Raw genomic sequence first — 12,049 nt, forward strand, 5'->3', positions numbered from 1 at the left:
ACATACCCATGATGGAAAGAACATATATTCCAAAAATCACATAAATCAATCGAGTAGTTTTACTTTTAAATAAAAGAAATCAAATGTTATGGCTAATTGAAGGGCGACTGTCTTGTGACGTAATTTTCAAAACAGGTTGAAGGAACAAGGGAGATGATTACAAATAATTCAAACTTTCAAAATTTTAGAAAATGATTCTAAACATGGGGAGGGGGAAGGACATTGGAAAAACTCAAATTCACTTACAAATGATTTTCTTTATAAAAAAAAAACTTTTTTTAGAATATATTTTCATTTTATCACAGGTACACACATCGTACAGATTTTTCTTTATTTTTGTGTTTTAATATTGGGAGAATTCTGGACAAGAACCAGCTTTGTTTTGGTAAGATTTTTGTGTGTGTGTTAAATGTGAATTGATCTTTCCTTTGCATAGTTAAATGTATTTCCCCCAAAACAGGTAAAACCAAAGCATACAAGACAAGGTCAAATCAAAGTTTAATATTGCTAAAAAAAAAAAAAAAAAAAAAAAAAGAAAAGAAAAAAGAAAAAAAAAAGCAATTCTCATCCAGAATTTAAACTAATTAAACAGAAGTACAGAAAAATCTTTTGGGTGTATAAACCAGTCACCAAACAAAAATATTATACTCTAAAAATCACACAAATTGATCCAATAGTTTTTTTTGTTTTTTTTTTAATAAAAAAAATCACATTTTATGAAAAAATGAGGATGTTGTGTTTCGCTCCGCCATCTTATTAAAGGGAGACAACTCCATTCAAGCAACTGAAATCAAAATTGTAATAGCTAAGGTTTACTATCAAAGAATAGCTAAAAATCCTTAAAAGAAAAAAGAAAATTATTTTGTCTATAAAAAAACTACTTTATCAACTGATATTTTTGGAATATGGCATTTTCATTCCATAAATCAAAGATTTTTTTTTTTCTTAAATTAAGATTCTGGCCACAACCAAAAAAGCCAATTATAAAAAAGTGTGAAATCAAGGGACTGACTTTTGGTTTAAGTATTGCTTGGTATATCATGTTGTAGCACACTGTCGGGTGTTGATGCTAATGTAAAAATGTAAACATACAAGATGTCAGTTTGGGCACAAAGTTGAGAAATGTCCAGAATTTCAGTTTCTTCTTCACAAACTTCAAAAAGCAAAACACAACCAACATGTGAGAAGAAAATGGTGAGGATTTGTTGATTTTTTTTTTTTAATATTTATTGAGCAACAAAAAATGCTGTCCTTACCAAGTGCCATGATGCCAAACGCTTTTCTACCCAATAGAAAGGAAATCAAAACATAAAAAATAAAAATGGGAAAAAAAAAAATCAAATTAATTCATGAAAAAATGTTTTAAAAATTAGAGCCAAAAGGATTTGTGTCAAATTTGAGGAGAAAGAAAAGTTATAAATTTGCATGAGAGAAAAATGAAAAAAAATTTTAAAAGCCATTTTATGTAATTGCATCATTATAAGTGTCCACCAACTAAGGCACTTTTTTTTTTTTTTTTTTAGTTTTTTTGTTAACTGAAAACTTCTCGGTGAAGCATGCAAGTTATAACCAGCCTTGATCTCTAAGTGGGCATTTTTCTCAGTTCCGTCATGAAATTAGCTAAAAACCTGTGCCCATAGTTGAATGGTTTTGATCATCTACAAATATTATATCAAATCCACATCGTCCGGATGATAGTGATGCATAGACATTTGCATAATCGATTAGTGACTTGGAGAGACTAAATCTTTGATAAAAAAAAAGAGATCAAATATAGAGATGAGGAGGGAAAAAGGAAAAATGGTCTACGAGTAAATGGGAAAGAATTGAAAAACAGAAAATACATTCACACAGGTGTGTGCGCATGCAGACAACCACTTTCACCATTAATATCTTGATAAAATGCCACCTTAAGATTTCCTTATTCCATTTAATGATCAATTTGACATCATCTGCTATTTTTGTTTTAGTTAAAAACGAAACCAGAAGAAACTTGACACAAAGTGTTCCCATATGAATCGGTCGATTTCATTTGTTTTTTTGTTTTTTTAATTTCTTGCGGGAGAAGAGAGGGTGCATATGAAGTCCTGCTGCCATAAAAATATATATTCAAGAAATAAACAAAAACTAATCAGTTGTAGTTGGTTTTCTCAATTTCAAAGAATTGGATCAAAGCATCATAGAATTGTTGTGAATTCAAACAAATTTTTTTTTTCTCTTTATTTTTTGCTTTTTGTTCATTTACTACAAGTTAAACTTTAAAAAGAAAACAAAATAACAAAACCATCCTTTCCTTCTCAAAGGATTGATTAAAAAAAAAAAAAAAGAATTTGGTTGTGAATTGTTGAAGTTTAATCATCAGAATTTCCCTGGTTGAGAATCTCAAAGGTTAACAGAGAATAGATAATGGAGTCCCAAAGTAAGGCCCATAAATCCATCTGTTATTTTCTTTTTATATATTTTTAGGGCTACTTGTAGGCTGCACTGACGCTGCTGCTGCTATTCTCGCTGCTTTTTTGCCAGGTACTGCAGCCAGAAGACTCGTTGGTCTGTGAGCTGGCAGAACAGTCGGACAGTCACAACTGCCTGTAGGGAGTAATCACACACCTGCCTCAAGCTAGATTACGGCCTTCGACGCTTCCTGCAAAAGAGATAACAACCTATTTATTAACATAGATAACTAAGATTGTTCTTGATTTAAAACAACTTTTCTAAAATTCTATCCATATAAAAATTATTTTTTAAATTTGTATGATGTACCCACAACAGAAAGAAAATATCTTACACCTAAAATCATGTAAATTGATCAAGTAGTTTTATTTTTAAAAATAAAATAACTTAAGCAATTAATGGGAATTCATAAGCATCAAAACAAATCTTGCAAGCTTGAATTATTGTTGAGTTATCTTTCATTTTTCGAGATCATTTTCAAAATTACGCCATGAGACAATTGCTCCTCAGTTAGCTATAAAATTTGATTTTCTTAAAAATAAAACTACTTGAACAATTTATTTGATTTTTATAATATAACTAGCCTGGGTGCCCAACGTTAACCAGGTGTTTGAAGGTGGAGGACATTGGCACAAGGACGAAATAAAAATTAAAAAAAAAAAAAGATAGAGAGAGAGAGAGAGAAGTGGGATCGAACTCAAAAATGTAGGGCAATTAGTTTCCCTCGCTAACCATTGGGCCAAAGAGGATAGTGAATTCAAGGAGTTGGTAATTAACTTAAGAATCATAGGAGTCGCCATGCACGCGCAGAAAGGAACGTTGCTTTTAAACCTGGCCGGGGGCCAGTTAAGCTTTCTGTCGGGATATTTATTTGCTTCCCCACGAAAGCAAATTAGACACAAGGTCGTTTTTAATGTGGGAGAAACCAGCTCCATCTAAAAGGGAGCACTTTAGCAGAACCAAAGAAAAACAATTATTGTCAGTATGAAGGGTTTCCCCTACATTGACCGAGGACCAATTAATTTAAGTGAAGCATCAGAAATCCAAACCCGAAAGCCAAGAAATGCTTTGCCGCTTTTTCAAACAATTTCACTTTATATGAAAAAGCCAAACAAACACCCGAGACGACGCTACAGTGGGAATTTTGTTTAATTCTATCAAAAAAAAAAGAAAGAAAGGCTATCCATTTGCGAATGTGAGATATTACGATCTGGGAAGTATGCAAAAAAAAAACTCCTCATGGAATCTAATCGACGCGAGAAGCCCGATGCAAAAAGCCTTTGCCGAACATAAACAAATGCTTGCACCCATTTTGCCTTTTGTATATTAGAAGATATTTTTTTCCATCACGGGTATGTATATTATAAAATTTTTTTAAATTTTGTTTCTTAATATAGGGGAAATTCTGGACAAGCATCACATCTATAATAATAAACAATATAAACCAAGATTAAGAAATGTTTTCTTTTTTTTCTTGTTGTTTTAACTAATGAATCACAACTTTTTTTAATTTTTTTTTTTTTTTATTACATGTTCACCCCGAACAAGGCACATTGCCACTTTAGTTAGGGGGCTACTATCAGGGGCAACAACTACTGGGGTACTATGTAGGGATTTGGGCAGCAAGATGTTGGTTCACGTTACACTTGAACTTCTGCACATCAGTACAGTTGGGGAAGCAGTGACCTGGAATGGAATTCCAAAGTCTAGCGGTTCTGGGGAAGAAATTACTGGAGTAGAAAGATCTTTTACATCTAGGGATCTCTACAGTGTGGGGTGGGATTTAGCAGCCTGTCGGGTCTGTCGAGGGTGTTCACGTCGTGGGGGCACAAGTGCTTGCAGTTCATCAGAGCATTCACCACTAAAATACTTGTAGAACAGGCAGAGGGATGCAACATTTCGTCGATGGGACACAGGCTGAATACCAGTTTAGGGCCTATCAGATTGGCGACTCTCTTTTGAACCTTGTCAAGGAGCGAGAGACTAGTAGCAGATGCACCAGCCCAAATATGACAGCAATACTCCATACATGGGCGAATGGTGGCCTTATAGAGGTACAGGATACTTTCGGGTGTTAGTAGTTTTCTAGCATGGTAGAGAGAGCCCACCTTCCTTGCAGCGACCCTGGCAATGCTCTCGATGTAATTGTTCCAACTCGTGTTTCCTGTGAACGTTAGGCCAAGGAGCTTGAGAGACGTACTCTCAGATAAAGAGTCGTTGGCCATTGCTATAGGTGATAGAGAAGGTTTCTTGTAATTATTGAATGAAACTAGTTTAGTCTTGGCAGCATTGAACGTGACCATCCATTTTTGTCCCCATTCCACTACTGATTGGAGGTCATCCTCTAGTGTTTCTGCCATTTCTTTAGATATATGTTCATTTGTTTTCCTGTCGTGCCTGTTATAGAGTGTGGTGTCATCAGCATATATACCCATCTCAGAGGCAATTTTGTCGAGGAGGTCATTTATGAATATCAGGAACAGTAGAGGTCCAAGGATAGACCTCTGGGGTACTCCCGCATTTATTTCATTGTTTAGATGTACGACCGTCGAGGACAACCTGGATTTTTCTCTTATCTAAGAAGGATTTAATTATGTTAAGTATTCTACCAGTGATACCGTATGATCTAATCTTCCTGAGGAGACCCTCATGCCATACCCTGTCAAAAGCCTTAGATATATCTAGAGCTACCGCTCTACCCTCCCCCGCTTTGTCCAGTGAATGGTATATACATTCAGAGATTACAGTTAGGATGTCTGCTGTGGAACGGGCTTGTTTAAATCCATATTGTTTGTCAGTCAGAAGTTTCGCATCTGTAAGGTTATGGACTAGAGCATGGTTAATTATGGTCTCAAATATTTTGGCAAAAAGTGGGAGGAGGCTAATGGGGCGATAATTTGATGGGTCAGTTCTTTCGCCAGAATTCTTGACTACTGGTACAACAGAAGCAGTTTTTCAACAGCCCGGAAAGCAAGATTCATTAAGGCATTTATTGTAGAGTTTGGAGAGAACTGGAGCTACTTCGGCTGAGCACTTTTTTAATAGCACAGCTGGGATGAGGTGGGTCCACATGCTTTTGAAGTGTCATGGTTTTTTATGATAGCATGCACCTGAGCAGGGGTGATTTTCAGATCCTCTAGCGTGGCGTCTGTCCGCATAGGAAATTCAGGTAGGGGATGGTTGGAAGGGTCCAGTGTGGAGTTTGAGGCAAACCGACTGGCAAGCATGTTAGCCTTTTCGGTTGCTGAGCAAACGACCTCGTGATTGTTGGTTAGGGGGGGAATTGTTGATTGCCCATTATTTACTACACTGTTGTAGATTTTCCAGAAGTCACGAGTTCCTAGTTTTTGTGCTTTGATGCGTTTTTTAGTGGTTTCCGTAAATTATCTCTTAGCTGTCGCTATTTCTTTCTTAACGTTACTTCTAGCTTCTATGTACTTCTGTCTGTTTGAACTGAACTTATGTCAGTTAAATCTGTGGTATGCATGCTGCCTTTGAGCAATGGCAGTTGCGCAAGTCGAAGTAAACCACTGGGGAGAGTGGGGCTTGCTATAGAATTTCCGCATGGGAACATGTGCTTCGATTGCAGTTTTGAACCATTCAGTGGTCTCCTTTGCACACTGTTCAGCAGGAAGAGAAAAAATATTTCCCCATGGGGCATCTCTGATAAGATCTCTGATGGCTTCCCAGTCAGCCTTTTTATAATATCTCGTTGTTTTGAGCACTGGCTCTTCAGTTTTGGCTCTAGAGTTTAGGGCGATTTCAACCATTATCACTGCATGATCAGCGTTCCCAAGTGGGCTGTCGGCATTCGTTATACAATCATCAGGAATTGTGGTCAAAAACAGATCTAAAAGTGATGCGTGTTGTTCTTCCTGGTCAGGGAAACGGGTTGGAAAAGTAACAATTTGTGATAGGGAGTGTGATATAGAGAAGCTATGAGTTGTGCTGCCCGCTGCATCTGTGTAAGTAGAGAATCCAAGCCAGTTTTTGTGATGGACATGAACCTATCAAGGCTAAAAGCTACTTGAGAATAAGGGTTAATGAGACAAATAGATTAGCAGTTAAATAATGATGAATACTATGAGAGGATTGAAAATTGAATAAAACTCATTAACTTATTGTGAGGACAGTTTATAACAAGTGTTTAATGACATATTTAAAGATGACCATGTGGTAATCCTTAGGGAAGTAATCTTGTAACAACATATTCCACAGATAAGAAGTTTTTGGAAAGAAACTGTTCAAGGAAATTAGGCTTGATGTTAGGCATACAGATGGAAGAAGGAAAGTTCTTTGCAGTTGTGGTAATAAGATGAGTTCTTTTAGTAAGAGTTCTACAAGAAAGAACCAGAGATTGAAGCTCGATCAAGCATCACTATTGTCAAAATGACAATCGAGTAAAGAAAGACTAACAATGTCTCTTTTGTGAGAAAGGTGGGGAGAGGGTGTCGAAAAAGAAATGTTTCACAAGGAGAAACAAGATATGGCAATCCAGTCACTTGCCTTTCATGAAAATAATAATGTAAAAAGAGAGACAAAGCAATGTCTCTAGTGAGAAAAGGGCTGTAGGGAACAGAAAAGATCATCTGCTGCCAGATTTTAAAGTAAATTCTCAACTGTCAGTGGAGGAAAGACCATGCTGAGCGGCACCTTCCTATTTTTCCAGCAACTTTAGCAACAGATTTGATGAAAGTCTTCTATTTTAAGTTTTAAGTGATGTCAGTTCTAGAGCTTATCAAAACATTAAGCCTCTCCAAGTTGAGTCATTCATTTCAAAAGAGACAAGACAAGGATCTGAGCATTAGTGGTGAAAGGAGAGAAGTTTGCTTTTAGGTGTTAAAAATAAACAAAATTTTTCCTACACAATATGCTACAGATCAGAGGAGAATCAGCAAAGTCCTAATTATCAATGCTCTTCAAAGTGTTGCCACAGACAGTTGTGTCATTTCCATAAATGCCAACAAATGATGTCAGGATTTAAAGGATCATCAATGAAAATCTGAAAAACTGTTAGGCCCAGAATGAATCCTTGGGGCATACTATTGCTGATACAATTCACTTCAGACTTTCACTCATCAATAACTTTTATAAGAGAAACAATTTGGTGGTTAAGACACTGACAGATATTCCATAGCAAGTTTGTGAAGCAATCCTTTGTGCCAAACCATATGAAAGGCCTTTGATATGGTGAGAGCTATTGCCATGGAAACAGACTATTGAGAGATTCTGCAATATTACAGTCAGCAGTTAATCTTGCAGTATGAAATCCATATGGCTTATCACTAAGTAGATTAACTTTGCTGAGATGATTGACATACTAACACCTTAAGTCTAAAGATGTCTAAATTTTTTACTATTGAATTGAAACTGTAAAGACTAAAATGGATTAGAAGTCATAAATTGAAAAGAAAAAGTTATTTCATTTAGAAAGCGAAATATTAACTAATAAATAGGTATACATAATATATTTTAGCAACAAAGATGCTATACATTCAAGATAAAACTGATACATTATAGTAAGGAGCAAAGCAGTTCACTTTTCACAAGTTAGTGGCTTACTATTGCAAAACTCATTTGACATCTTGCTTATTCATTTATTGGCTTAAATGATGTTGCCAAGCTTGTTTGAAACGTCGGTTTTCTTGCCACATCTCCTTTAAGGAAGTGCACACATATCTTCTGAAATCGAGCAGTTTTTACTTCATCATAAACTAGCTTGTATATAGTCCCATAATTGCATGCAGTTGGATACAATATATCATCAAACAAATAGAATTTTAACAATTTTCATAAGAACTTTTAAGAGGTTTTTAACAACTCTTGGAGAGAAGTTGAATTCTATCATTTTTAAATGTGTAATTATGCAGTAAGCAGTACTATCATATCATTATCTATAGATTTTAAAAAATTATTATTTTAGTGTCCTATTTATAGAACAGCGAGAGATAATGATTAATTTATCATCAAATGGAACAACTTAGTAATGATGCACAGGAGACTGATTGGCCTGTAGTGAGATGAAGATTCATCACTAGTTTTAAATATTGGACAAAGTGAAAATGGATGAAAAGCATTTTCAAATAGTTACGCATACATTTAACATTCATCAAATTTCATTTCAAGCTTTCTTTTCTGTGTAAAATCAATTTAGAGAGTAAATCACCATTTTTTTTTTTTTTTTTTTTTTTTTTTTTTAGCGTTTTTAAATATCAGATATTAAGGGCACAAAACTCAAATAATTTCCAAAATTTTAAACAAAATCCAGCATTTCTCCTTGATTAATATGAGGTTGATTTTTTTGTTTTGTTTTACGGCATATCAACCTTTTTCAAATCATTTAATGTCAAATCCAGTAAGTTGAGAAAAAAGTTTTTATGCTTCAAGTTGTATATCTCTTCACATATTTATTCATGGTGTTTGGTTTGGTTGTTTTATGGCATATCAACCCTTTTTCAAATTCAATCATTTCAGCAAAATTTTTTATGCTTCAAGTCATATTTTTAAATATTTATTCATGGGGTTGACTTTGGTTGCCTCAATGGCATTTCAAGCCTTTTCAGGTAATTTAATGCCGAATCCAGTAATTCTATTTTCTGGGGGAAAAGTTTTATACTTTAAATTCGTTATATCTTATTTATTCATCATGTTTAGTTTGGTTGGTTTAAAGAGAAAAATTATTGTTTTGGGGTTGGCAGAACATGATTGAGTTTGCAAACGAAAAGGAATAAAACAATAACATCAGTGTTTTATGCATTTATATTTATCTTTATATTTTTTTTATCTGCAGTTCCACTGTCCATAATTATTAAAATAATTATAAAAACCACAAAAGGTAACACTTTTTATAGAATTATGTAAATAGAAAAATAGAAAATGTCAAAGTGCAAAACAAAAAAAGTGAAACAAATTAAAAAAAAAAAATTCTTACTTGCGTACAAAGGTTTTATTTGTTTTGCCAGAGAACAAAGAACCTGGATGCAATTCAACTGAAAAGTTGAAAAGGGAAAAGGCATTTTAAGTAACAGTTAATATTTGCTTTCCTCATTTTTAATTCATAAATATCCAAAATAACAAAACATTCAATAGAAATAGGAATTACTTTTCATGAAATGACAACCAAGCAATTTTCTAATCTGTATAACATTAAGAACCATAAGTTTTATATATAGAAATATTACTGCCTAAAGAAAAAAAATCATCCTATAATAAAGATCTTTGTCTTATAAGAAGTAGAGCTACCAGCATTTATTTTTTAAATTTAAAAAATAAGTGTTGGTAGCTCTACTTCTTAAAATATACACTTTTCTTTCATTGGAAGCACGCTACCTTCTACTTATACATATACATTCCATCCACTTATGATGTGTGACCGTCTATAATATTTATCTGTCTGATGATTGGTGTGATGGCAGCATCGACTATAAGCAAAATTAAACATGTATAAGATGATTATGAAAATGTTAAATATAAAAATTCGCCTATATATTAAAAAAATAAATTAAAATAAAAAGTAAGAATCATGTGTGTGGATTGACTTTTATATAATAAAAATTATATAAATTTAGAATATATCTGCTTAGAAGGCGGAAGTACGTCTTCATTGAGCTTATTATTTGTAACAATTCTGACTATTTTATAAGTAATTTATACTTTAAAAAATATACATTTTTATATTCATTCAATATTAAATAAAAACACACAGAAGACTTCCATGTCATCATGAAAATAGAAAAGAATTTGCCATTTTCTTAGCTGGATGCAAACAAACTATAGTTGTGGGAAAAGCACGACAGCAAATAGCAAACTAGGCTACCTTCACTTGAAATCAATTTGAAAATCTCCTTTATAATAAAACTAGCAAGGATACCTGGTGTTTTCCAGGCCATATAAGACAAAGAGAAAAAAAAAAGTTGTGTTTGCACACAATTAAAGAAAAAAAAAAAAAATTGTATACGTTTTCATTGTTTTCAATTAACAATTTCAACAAATATTCATAAAATGATTTAAAAAGTTTTAATATCAATTATTTCTTTGTTGCGTATGAACTTATTGTACTATACTAATTTTTAAATAGTATTTTCAAATTAAGATTAAATTTTACGCATAGTAAAGAAAATAAAAGTTATGTTCAGTGTTTCACAAATCGCACAACGTTCATAAGTGTGTAAGGACAAAAGTGTACATTTTCAGTATCCCAATTTCACTTTAAAAAAAAAAAAAACAATATCAGGAAATCAATTAAAAGGTTTAAATATCATTTCTTTGTTGCATAAGGACTTATTGCACTGTTCAAATTAAAATTGAGTTTTATGCATAGTAAAAAAAAAAAAAAAAAAAGTTATTTTCAGTGCTTCAGAAACCGCACAACATGTTTTGTTTTTGTAAAACCAAAATAAATGTTTTTATGTTTTAAAAATAATCGCTGATTACTTGTGTTATTAAAAGAAAAATGACCTGTGCTGGGCACGAATCTCAAAAATTAACGCTATAAGCAAACTCACTATCCATAGGCTCTACCCAGTATATTAAGCACTCTGGATTGACTAACTTATACTCCTTAATATATAATGATAATGTACTATTCTTATTTTCGTTCGCAGGCAACACCAAGGATCAAAAACTGGCCCAGTTAACCCTCACAGAATAGGTATAAACATTTCATTATCAATACCCTTCTTAAAAAAAATTATTACAATAAAAAAAAAATATTTGTGATCTTCAGCTAAATCAACCGCGTCTCCAACACCAACTTCTAAGTCAATGAAACCATTGGGAAGAGCAGAGAAGGGATAGAGTCAGTGCTGAGTAAAAGACACCAGTTTGACCATCAGTTCAACTGCAACAGAAGCAAGAACAGTAGCAGCAAAATAAGAATGTCTCATGTCACATAACTGACAGATGATAAAGAAAAATCTTCTTTGATGAAGGTGGAGCCAGTGAGCAAGAATTGCACACAAACTTGCTCTCATTGGTTCAGAAAAAAAAAATGAGAAAAAAAAGATTGAGGGTGGGGAAGATTGCTCAATCCTCTGTGAAGCATACACCATCTCCAACACTACCACCATACAGCCAACTCTCATACATAGAGCAACAATTTTGGAAAAAGCATTTGCCATCACTTTACAAACACCAGCCCCTACACCGCATTTATCAAAACCAACACCTGCACACACAATCACAATCTTGCTCCGAATCTGTTAGATGAGATCAAGTTGAGCTGCAGATGAAAAGTAGCTAATCAATCTCTCCTTCAGGAAAAAAAAACCTTCTCTTTAAATTGGAGATATGTAAAATTAACTCCTTAACACATGCAAAATTAACTCCTTATCTGTCGGCACAGACTTGTCCTTTCAGCAGAAGAGGAACTTGAAACCTCTTTCAAAATCTCATCAGACAGGGAAAAAGAAAATGAAGACTTTATTAATTTCCCAGATGCCCCTCTCATGAGAACATTCATAAAGTCCACAGTTGATTATAAGAACTCTGTCTGGCAAATGTTGGAGGTTGCAAAGACGGCCATATCAGGAACAAAACTTACCAAGAACAAGGACCCTTTCTTGAATGAACTCTTACCACAATTTTGGTGAATCCTTCT

General features: G+C 33.8%; 1 protein-coding gene across 4 annotated transcripts in view; it reads right to left on the minus strand.

Moving 5' to 3' along the window:
• Positions 1-2,182: 2,182 nt before the first annotated feature.
• LOC145243500 (regulator of nonsense transcripts 2-like) overlaps positions 2,183-12,049 on the minus strand; it is a 124,010-nt gene continuing 114,143 nt past the window's right edge. For all 4 annotated transcript variants that reach the window (XM_080106458.1, XM_080106457.1, XM_080106456.1 and 1 more), the window contains exons 40-41: positions 9,383-9,440; positions 2,183-2,641 (exon numbers count right to left, since the gene is read on the minus strand). In XM_080106458.1, coding sequence (XP_079962584.1) covers positions 9,437-9,440 — 4 coding nt within the window. In that variant the 3' untranslated portion in view covers positions 2,183-2,641; positions 9,383-9,436. The remainder of the gene's footprint in view (positions 2,642-9,382; positions 9,441-12,049) is intronic.

This window comes from Euprymna scolopes, chromosome 22 (assembly GCF_053919585.1).
Source record: "Euprymna scolopes isolate OS-2025 chromosome 22, ASM5391958v1, whole genome shotgun sequence".
Taxonomy (NCBI): domain Eukaryota; kingdom Metazoa; phylum Mollusca; class Cephalopoda; order Sepiida; family Sepiolidae; genus Euprymna; species Euprymna scolopes.